The 11,096-nt window shown below is 46.2% G+C and overlaps 2 protein-coding genes across 2 annotated transcripts in view; one reads left to right on the top strand and one right to left on the bottom strand.

Moving 5' to 3' along the window:
• Positions 1-6,709, bottom strand: part of LOC106748666 — a 36,865-nt gene extending 30,156 nt beyond the window's left edge. The window contains exons 1-3 of the mRNA XM_014627412.1: positions 6,623-6,709; positions 2,371-2,579; positions 251-1,289 (exon numbers count right to left, since the gene is read on the bottom strand). Of these exons, the coding sequence (XP_014482898.1) occupies positions 251-1,289; positions 2,371-2,568 (1,237 nt within the window). The 5' untranslated portion in view covers positions 2,569-2,579; positions 6,623-6,709. The remainder of the gene's footprint in view (positions 1-250; positions 1,290-2,370; positions 2,580-6,622) is intronic.
• A 292-nt stretch (positions 6,710-7,001) lies between these two features.
• LOC106748667 (DNA repair protein RAD51 homolog 4-like) lies at positions 7,002-9,739 on the top strand. Its single transcript, XM_014627413.1, has 6 exons — positions 7,002-7,093; positions 7,363-7,532; positions 7,731-7,843; positions 8,002-8,215; positions 8,380-8,547; positions 8,882-9,739. The coding sequence occupies exons 2-6, from the start codon at positions 7,389-7,391 to the stop codon at positions 9,206-9,208; spliced, it is 966 nt and encodes a 321-aa protein (XP_014482899.1). The 5' UTR covers positions 7,002-7,093; positions 7,363-7,388; the 3' UTR covers positions 9,209-9,739.
• Positions 9,740-11,096: the final 1,357 nt, after the last annotated feature.

Raw genomic sequence — 11,096 nt, forward strand, 5'->3', positions numbered from 1 at the left:
TATATATATATATATATATATATATATAAACATTTCCATCATTCAGAATTTTGGCCAAAAAAATATTTATTTTCAAACCAGCACGGAACGATGGTTCGAACTGGCATCAGAAGTATCAATTAATTACTGATGACATAAGTGGGATCGCGAGAATGCAACAGCTGGGTTAACAACTACCGACCAGTTGAAATGTCTGAGAGAAAGGACGAGACAACACAGAGAGAAGATCAACGAAGCGTGTGTGTATTACCGTGTTGCGTGAGTTGCGCCACTGCAGCGGGTAAGGTAGTGGAGACTGCCACCGGTGTGGCGCCCACGCCGAGGATCTTAACTTCCGCGGCGTTGCTCTGACTCGGCGCGGAAACCACGGTGGAGACGGACGTGGCAGTAGTCATAACAGTGGTGCTGGTAACGGTGGTGGTTGTGGTAGCGGCGGCTGCGGCGGCGGCGGCTACGGTAGCGGCGGCTGCTGCCGCTGCGACGGCTGTGGTGGTAGTGGTGGCGGCGGCGGAGGCGGCGGCGGTGGTGGTGGTGGTGGTAGTGATGGTGGTGGTGGTGACGGTGGCGGTGGCCGCGGTGGCGGCGGCGGTAACGGTGGCGGTGTTGTTGGCGGACGATGAGAGTTGCGACAATTCCGACGGTAACGGCGGTAACGGCACCGTCAAGTCCTCGTCGTCGTCCTCCGGGTCTAATCGATGCTGCCGCAGGAAGTGCAAATATTGCGACGTCGGCTGTCGCTTCCGCCAGGCCAAATAGTCCATCATATTGCCGCCGGCGTGCAGGAAGAAGAGCTCGGCCACGTTCTCGACGTATTTCTCGCGGATGGTTTGCATCCGGCGCATCTTGTATTCGATCACCCGCTTACGCAAACCACTAAGGTCTTCGCCGGCGAGTGTAGACTTCTCGCCCGAGTCCGACAGTTTCAACCGCTTCCTTGCTGGCGACGAAGAAGGCGTTACCTGTGGCGATGACGACGACGATGCCTGTGACTGCGACGAAGACGACGACGACGATGCCTGTGACGACGACATAGGCGTTACGAACACGTTGGCGGTGCGCATGAGCTTCGGCGACGTCGCCAGCACGACCTTGGTGGAGTTTTGTCGGGCGATGGGTGTAGGGTGCGGCGACGATGCGGTCACGACGTTCACGCTAGCCGGCATCGCGCCGCCCACGACTGCCGTGGCGTTACGCGACTGGGTGTTCGCGATATTAACGATTCTCGTGACCCCGACTTGTTGCGCGTTCGCGATAGTCGTCGAGTGAACCTGCGAATATGTCGGGATAACCTGCGAATGAACAATCAGCGAGATTTAATGGGAGAGCTGGATTGATTTCACGCGTTCGTTATTAGATGTTATACTAAGGTAGATTATCTCTCTATCTCGTATCTCTGTACCACATGGTAAGATTGGCAATAAACGTGTTAACGCATCAAATCTGTTCCCTTTGGCTGAACTAACAATTGCACTACTTGTCTATAGAACGAAACAATAATCTAACGTTGAATGAAAAAGGAATCGAGTTCCGGTGCAGAATTAGTTCAGCTAATAAGAACAGACCTATCACTGGCTAATTATGAGACTTGTGATTGGCAAATCAGTGATTGTTGGTCAGAATTATTTGGCAATGACCAAAACAAAGCTAAAAACAAAAATATACTGAAAGAAAAAAGTGCTATATTCAAGTAAATATTTGCTAAAGAGTGTATTGGAGCAGTTATTTTACTAAGTTTAAATAAATATTACTTGAATGTAGCATACTGAAAGAAAAAAGTGATACATTTAAATAATATTTACTTAAACCAAGTATGATAACACTCCTATACTCTTTAGTATTTATTTGAACGTAGCATTTTTTTTCTTCCAGTGTAGGACAAATAACCAGTCAACAATGTTCAACAGAGGAGCTCAGTGAACGCTCAATAATTATTGTCTGTGACAGGAGCATTATTTTAGATTCCTGATAGAGAATCCAAGAGAATGTATCAATCAGGATCAGTAATCATTAGTCACATTCAACAGAATGTTTATCTTACAACTGTTGGAAGTTTCCCGGGCTGAAATTGGATTATTCTCATAGACACAGAAGAATAATCCAATTTCAGCGCAGAAAACTTCCAACAGCTGTAAGATTAACATTCTGCTGAATACAGTCATTGGTTGCATTTGGCAAACAAAATAATTGCACAATGATTGAGTAATTTATCAACTAATTGGTTTAAATTTACCGACCGCTTTTTCCGTTGCCGAATGCAACCATCAAACATCCACTAAGTGCTTTTTCTGCTGAGTACAGGTAACGTGTTGAGTAACAGATAATAAAAGACAATAAGAAAAAAAAAAGTAATTCACAAAGATGAAGACTCACCTGTGTGAGGCCAGGAACCTGAGTGTTAACGGTAATGAGCTGTTGCCCAGTAGCGAGCACATTGAGGCCTTGAGCAGGAGCAAAAATTTGCGACGTCCTAAGTGTCTGTTGAGACGCACCCCCATTAGTAGCACCTCCATTGCTGCTCGCACCCCGGCTGAGGGGTGGTAGGATGGGTGTATCTTGCTTGTCACTCATTGCATGTTATTCTAAAAAGATGAAGCAATATTGCAGAACACAGCAGTGGACACTTGTATCACAGCGAAGATCGATTCTTCCCTCCGCGTACATAGAACAAAGTACAATGAAATTAAACGTTTAAAAGTACATTGACACGTTGCGCCAAGCATCCTCGGTAACTCGATCTTAATTGAGTAAACAACAGCACGAGGACGCTCAAGATATACGGTTAATCGTCGAGTAACTAGATACGCTACTGAGCGGTAACTAGCGCGCACGAATGCGGAAAAATTCAAGTGCCGCGGACAACAACAACACGACGGGCGACGCGAGAGCGGGCCCCGCTCGTGAGAGAGAAGCATCGATCGGCCATAAACGTGAATCGAGAAAGGGAGAAAGAAAGGGAGCGGGCGAGCGAGAGAGACCGAGCGGAGAGCGTCGAATTTGGCGGAGGCGATGCGCGCGGCCTTGTAAAAGGGCAGGTATTGCGCAGAACGCGACGTATATATAAGCGAAATTCGGCGTCGTGCGCGACGACGAGGTGTCGGGGATCGCGCGTGCCAGGAGAGGAGGGGACGACATGTCGCGAGCGTCGAGAAATCCCGGGCTCTGTGATGCGGGGGGGTGACCCGAGGCTCGCGCGATCTCTTTCTAGCGCGCGGCTGCACGAGGCAGCGTCGTCGAGGTGTGCACGACGACGATGACGGCGCCGTGCACGTTCTCGCCTCGACTCCTCGAGGAGAACACACCGGTGCGTCGCACTAAGTAACGGCCGTGGTAATCGGCGGCAGGGAAGGCGCGAGGAGACGACCTCGCTCGACGACGACGACGACGCTCGGCGTCGACGGGTGGGGAAACCGTGACGCGGCGCGGCGTGCGGTGAGGTGCGGCGTGATACAAAGGAAATTTTTCGTCCGCCATGTTGGCGTGGCACCGTAGCGAGAGGGCGGACTTACCACAGCGTAATCACAAATTTCCACGACGTAGACGTGCCATCCGCGGTAATAATCGTCACACTCGTGATCCGCGTGGGCCGACTCGCAATTGGGTACCTCACGTAACACACGACGAATGAGATATATCTAATATTTTACGATACATCGTCACACCGCACGGCCAAGGACGTGTACACGCTCCTAAACATGGCGATGGCTCCGACAGAAATTTCGTGGCGAGGCTCTCTCTCTGTACGGCTAGCCTCGCGTCGATCGCGCAGAGATAGCGCTGCGGTGCACAGCCGTCCGATTGGCCAGCGCCGGCCGCTGCGCGCGGCAACGTGGCAGCGCCGGCTGCGCACGATTGGTCGACAGGCGCGAACGTTCGAACTCCGTCGCCCGAGTTCGCACGAGTCGGCCGGGCCGAGGTGGCCCCCGGGCTCGCTGAAGGAGCCCGAGAGAGAGAGAGAGAGAGAAAGCTCGGCCATTCGATCATCTCGCCGATGCTGTCCTCTCTCGCACGCGCGAATATGTCCCAGCGCTTCGTCTCGTCTTCCGTTGTTCCGCAAAGCTATCTCACCGCGCTCTCAGAGACGAGACGAATGTCGGGCGTGTCGGGGAAGCTGCGAACAACAGCGGGAAACTCGCGTTCGCTATTGTACTCGGAGAGGACGAGAAACTAGCTCTATTTCCGACGGGTCTCGGCCGACGCATCCGGTATTCAAAGGGGGAATTTATTTTTAGCGATTCTCGGAAGATACATTTTTCCATCGGCCGCCTGAATATCGAACGTGTTCTCCGACGCAGAACCACAAAGGACAAAGGAGAAGGAATCCCTTTTACGCCAGTAGAGGACTCGCAACCGATGTCTCAGTCGGGAGCAGAAAAGGTGTACGCTCCTTTGTCTCGACGAGTCTCCAAATGCGTTCGATATTCAATGGCCGCGTTCAGCGGAGAATGTTTATTCCGTTGGGCCGTTGAAAGTCTTCCGAGCTGAGATTGGTTTATTCTTTCAAATCTACGGGAATAATAATCCAATCACTTATACAGCGCATAGGAAACTTCCAACGGTTGTAAAATAAACGTTCTGCCGAGCGTGGCCAATGGGAAAATTTGTCTAGTGGGAATCACTAAAAAAATTCATTCTCCCGCCGGATTGTTTTCCGAACGTGTCGCGCGAAGTCGTCCAAACGGTCCGAACTTTTTTTATCTCCAATCGTATACGCCGAGATTGCGATTCAATAGGCGCTTTGAAATATCCCGGCTGCGTATATGACGTCATTCATACGTGACACTAACTATAATATTGAAATGTGACTTCCTATGTAATCACACTTGTGTAAAGAATCGCGCAAGGCGTGAGGGAAAAGGAAGGAGAGAGAGAGAGAGAGAGAGAGAGAGAAAGAGAGAGACGGAAAGAGGGAGGCACCCGGGTAGCATGACTGTCTCTTTCTTTCACAGACGCAGCCGACATTTTGTATAGTCAGTCACAGAAAGATCGCAACATTCTTTCTCGATGAGTTTCGCAACGCATTTCAAGTCCAACAGGAAAATAAATCTGAAAATTATGGAAAAAGAAATTCTCCTATTGGACACGGAATTCTAAAATTTATAAGAAAAAATATAAACATATTTCTGTGACTAACTATATAACGAGAGTGTTGACACATTGCGGACGGATGACGAGATATCTTGTCTTTCCTATTTCGTCGTTAGGGGTCGGATGACGAGATATCTCGTATTTCATATTGCGTCGTTAGAGGCGAAAACATAGCCGGCTACTGGGTACGGTTAGCAATAAAAATGTCTAGTCCGCAATGTGTTAATATAAATGTATCGGCGATATATCTACTTTTATTGTTGAGCCGCTTCAACAAACTCTGCCGGTAAAGCGCATCGTCGTTCACTCGCCGCACTTTACGATCGTCGAAGTACAGTCCGTGTAATAAAAGTCGCAATGTTTCTTTCTCGATGAGTTTCGCAACGCACTTTATGTGCAAATATATGTGGTAAATATATTTCTTGAAAATTATTAAAAAACGAATTCTACTATTCGACACGAAACTCACAAAAAAATTGTTGCAACTTTTATTATGTCGATTGTAACGCTCATATTTTATTGATCCATTTGCTTTCTAGAATATTAGACAACTTTCTTATCGGATTATGTAGAAGAGAGAAAAACAATCATCCCACCGAAATTATTTCTCTCTCTTTCTCTTTTCCTCTTTGTCTGTTATCGAATCACATTTCGAGCACCAGGGTGCGTTCCAGCGTTATATATGTGAATACGTGACACGTGTATCTTTACGGGTAGGATCCACTTCGCGTTGCAAGTGCTTTGAAACGCCGATTAGACCAATCATATTATTCCTTCAAGCGCTACATAGTGTTCGCAGCTTCGGTAGATCCTACCCTATATCTGCTCTTTACAGCTGCATCTTCTGAATTATCTCGTAAACTTTCATCCTTTCTACTTCCACCAGACATAAAATGCATGCCTGCCTTTCTTCAAGTACAGACGGTGCAACTAGGTGCAGTTGTAACGAGCAGAATTCTCAGTACAGCAAAATCCTCCAAAACCCGTAAAATGTTAAACAGATCGCACCCTTGATCTACGTTTACGTAACAAATTTACAGACCGCGCTCTTCCTCGAAGAATTCTGAAGATAATTACAAAGACAAAGCAACCACAATTCCTTCTCACCATCCGCGAACATGCGAGATCTCGGTCGGAGCCGAGAGAAAAATTCCCCATCATTAGGCTACCAATAAGAGTCAAGCTGGACGAAGACAGACCGCTCGTGGTGCTTTCTAATCCTCCAGCTCTCGTGGAGGAGCTCGGTGTAGTCCGCACGCGTCCACGGAATCGATTAAAAGAACTTATGTAAATTCCACCGTTACTCTCATCCATATTGAGACGAAAGACGCGAGATTGCCCGTTCCGGACGGTAGGCAGATAGCGCGGATTAACGTGCGGAAGGTCTCACAAAGTGGAAGGCAGCAGGGCTCGGCGATCCCTCATCCGCTCGCCACGTGGCACACTCGGAAACTCCTCTCGAGAAATTCGCGAGACTCGGTCTTCGTCTCGCCATCGCAATCGATTGCGGCTCTCTCTCTCTCTCTCTCCTACGTACCTGGCTTCCGGCGGATCATACCGCTGCCGTCGCCCTCGTCGTCGTCCTCGCCATCGTCGGCAGCGCTCGACGGCGAATCCGTTGTTGCCGGCGGCGAACGTCGCGCCCGTCGTCGGCCCGTCGTAGGCGCGCGTCGCGGGAGCCCTGGCGGCGTCGTAGTGTCGCGGCCCGGCATTTTTCCGCCCGGCGGTCGATCGTCTCATCTCGCGGTCTCGCGCGCGGCATCTTCACCGTCGGACGAGGAGGCACACGTAGGGCGCGCGCACGGAGATCGCGCGCGCGCGCTCCCTGATCGACGATCGGATCGGTGCGAGCACCGCAGCGACTGTGACGGACGACGTCGGAGGCCGAATGCAGCGGAACAACAGCGCGCGCGCCGTTACGCCGTGGACCACCACCTCCGCCGCCGCGAACAACGAATTCAAAAAGCGGCTGGGCCTTCGCCCGAGTTTCGCCGTTCTCGCGTCTGAGGTACGTCTCGTGGAAATTGCGAATTGGCGCGTCACGAAGTGAAAATATAAAATTGACCGTTCGAGTGATGAGAGAAATGATTGATACGACGGATCGTGCGACTCTCTCTCTCTCTCTTTCTCTCGACGGTTTGCCACAGATGTCGTGTCCTTCCGGCCGCCACTTTCCAATTTTCTCGAAAGATGGTTGTCGCATAAATAACACTTGATTCGATGTTTTCGAGGGAATTACATGCGCAATTACGATATTGTGTGTTACTTTTCATTCAGAATTCGAGTCATTGGTGGATTACACAATGGTGAAGTTGAACGCGAGTGTTCACCCCAATTTGTCCGAGACGGTGACGGAGAACCTGAGACGAAAAAATGTGGCTACTACCGTCGACTTCGTCGCAGCGGACTCGGTTGAGTTGACAATAACCACCGGTTTTTCGCACACGGTAAGAAATAAATGTTTTGAAAAGAATCGAGAAACGAATTGATCAAATTTATGTCCTTAAATTAAATAATTATTTAACTGCTGTATTTTTAAGCAAATTTGAAATATCTGATATTTCAAATTTGAAATGTCTAAAACCTCAAATTTATATTAATATTTAAAATGACAGTTTGATTGAAGATAATATCGATATTTGCAGGAAATATTGCAAATAAAGCAACACATATTGAAGGAATTTGGATATACAAAGAAGAATGCGCTCGAACTTTTCATAGCAGAGAAGAAGGATGTGATACCAACTGGTGTGACATGGTATGTTTTATGCAAATTGATTTGGCTCAATTATGAGCATTGAATGTCCAAAATAAAAAATATTGCAATATTTGAGAAACTATTAACAAAATGAAATCGTATGGAAAGAGGATGATACCTTATTTTTAAAATCTAACATTTGATTCTCTATAAGACAGCTTGGATGATTTGCTGAAAGGTGGCTTGTGTCCTGGATATTTGTGTGAGCTATGTGGCTCATCATCTTCTGGAAAGACTCAATTGTGTCTGACGATAGTTGCCAATGCTGCTGCCACTCAATCAGACATTGTCGCATGGTACTTTGATACTAAAAAGGACTTCTCTAGGTTGAGATATGAAGAGATACTGGAAGCTAGGAATTTCGGACAGGAGGTAATAAGATGTTGGAAAGGAAACATTAATTAGTAAAGGTGTTAGTTACACACAAAACATACAACTGAATCAAAGTTCTAACTTGTGTCAACAATATATATTAGAATATATGAGTGAAGGGGAATATTTTGTTGAGTGAGTAAAGGATATTTCTTGTTTTCCAGATCATAAAGGAGGCATTGCAACGTACAAAAGTTTGCTATGTGCATTCGTTCAGTGAATTAATGCAAGATTTACGGCAGTTATTGACTCTGTACAAAACAGAACAGTATTCATTGAAAGAAAAGAGGTTTCTCGTGATCATCGACTCTTTACCAGCGATCATCTTTGAGGTACAGATAGGCTGAAATAATTTGTTACTTTAATGAACGATCATTCAGTTTCGAGCGCATATTCTCTGAGTTTTCTCAGAAAAAAAATAAATGCTGAAGTAAGTCAACGAGATATGTCGTAGTATATCATGATTAATAAAATTACAAATAAATTATATCCAAATATTCAGGATAAAATAATGCTTTCTAAGTAATTTCTTTCTAATTGTTGCATCTAAATGATTGTTTCAAGTAATTCAATAAAATTATTTAGAAGCGACGTCGCTTTGTTGCTATTATCTTGATAATATCTGTAGTTATGTAAATGGCTTACTTTTTAACCACTGCTACTTAGACGCGGCAAATGCGCCAAAAGACCTACGAGTCGGTCTACCAGCTGGACGAGTTGGCGGAGGTGTGTCGGTTCCTCACATTCGAGTGCCGGGCGGCCGTGGTCACGGTGAACGCGATCAGCCGTTGGAATTCCACGAACGAGGCGGAGCCTATGGAAGTGACGCCGGCGTTGGGCAAATACTGGATTCCTATACCAGCCACGAGACTGTTGCTGGCGAGACAACGGCAAAGCGAGGCCAGAAAGATCACTGTCTTGAGGGATCCACGAGTGAAGTGGAAGGACTCATGTACCGTGGTCGTGAGCGACGCCGGTGTAACGTCGAGATAAGCCACAGAGGACGATAACATCTCGATGGATGTCGCAATGCACAAATACGTAGCTAGTGAATATCAGGGACTCGGTGTGAAGAAGTATTTCAGATACAAAGTCTTACAGTTATGTTGATCTAATCTGGACACGGCATTCTTACAATTATGTCAGCTCGTAATTGTCAGAAACGAGGTCTTCACGAGGTAAATTCATACGTTGGAAGGAAGAACAGGCAATTTAGAAGCCTTCCCGCAGTCATCAGTGCGCAACAAATTTACATTGTGGTGAATAACTCCTTATCACAACTCTTTATCTCTAAGAGTTATTATTATTTGTAGAAAAAGAATTATTTTTATATATATTTAATAAATTGATAATATATCTTGGGTGATAACCGATTTGGTTAACGGCTTTAAAGCTTCTGAGTAACGACCATGTTAACTTTTTCCTAAGAGCGGAAACGTGAAAGGTGGAAAGTTTCGCGCGAATTTTGCGACTCTTTAGTGATCATGTAACTTTTCGAACAAAATAGAAATGTGAAACTCGTCACTTTTTAACTTCTCCTCGCCAAGGGGGAAAAAAAACACGATCGCCGCACTCATTTCGAAGTACGTTGCCCCCGTCTTTGGATTGTATTTTGGATCGTGAGTGGTAATCGAAAAGAAGATTCGATCGGTCGATTTTGATTTTATTTCCTTCCCGACACACAATGCACAATACGTTCCGTTTAGTCCTCCGTCGACGAACGGCGTGCATGAGTCGCGCGAGTATTATGGTATCCTCTTCTTCCTCTTCTTTTTTTTTTGTTCTTTTCTCTTTTCCTCTTACGGCTTACAATACGTATACGTGCATCTCATGCACCTTTAGACGGGCACTCGCGTTTTGCACGGGCGCTCATCGCGCTCCCTGCGCTATTTACAACGATAGTCGTCACTTGTTATATGTGCGGGCTGCGCATTTCCAGATACCGCTATCTCCAACTTCGCCCCGCGAACAATTTTGCCTATGTGACACACGTTGCGTTTTTTCGTCAGACGAGAGATGGCTTTTATGTACGGTTAGCAAATAAATTGTCCTGCGGTCATCGCAAAAATGTGTAGCGACATTTGATTCGGCTGTACATCGCGAACCTCGTTATAAATATAATCCCGATACGATCGGAACGCGAAAGCATAATTCAACGGAGTGTCGTTACAAATGATTCGTGGAATGTTCGTGCACTGAGAGAAAAAGTATCTAAAATACATAAAAAATATTTATTCAACGGGTACTGATAATATATTTACTTGAATCTAAATTTTTACTTAAATAAATTAAACGATTGTTTTCATGTAGTAGTTATAGATTTAAGAAAATGTATGTTTTCTTATTTGAAGAAACTTTTCTGAACGTGTAAATATGTATGTTAATATAAGTAAAAATGTATGATGTCGGTACACCTATCGAATAAATATTTCTTAGGTATTTTTTGGATTCCAACATATTCTGCAAAAACTTTGGGCATACGTTTCCTCGCTTCTGTCGTCATTAATCAAGATCGCGGCAACGAGAAAACGGGAGCTTTGAATGACTGCTCAAGGATGCGTCCCGTTTCTCGCATGATGCGCGTAGAAGCTCGTTCCGTTTCTCTTCATGCGCACTCCATGCGCGCATGGCTGGACATACCGCAACTATTATACTCCACCTCTTCCGCTACGTGAAGACGCATGAAGTGCCTCACTCCTCGAGCTGAGGCACGTAGTTCACGCGGCTTGTGCACATTATCAATTTCAACGCGAAATTGGAATAGAAATTTATTGTGAGCTTCCTCAATAGAAAAAATAGCAGAGAATCAAATTACTATTCCCACGTTTGCGGCGAGAAGGAGGAATTACATACAATTATGGTGTCAATGAAACAATATGAA

The sequence above is a fragment of the Dinoponera quadriceps genome, unplaced genomic scaffold (genome assembly GCF_001313825.1).
Source record: "Dinoponera quadriceps isolate SergipeBrazil2010 unplaced genomic scaffold, ASM131382v1 scaffold2094, whole genome shotgun sequence".
Classification (NCBI taxonomy): Eukaryota; Metazoa; Arthropoda; class Insecta; order Hymenoptera; family Formicidae; genus Dinoponera; species Dinoponera quadriceps.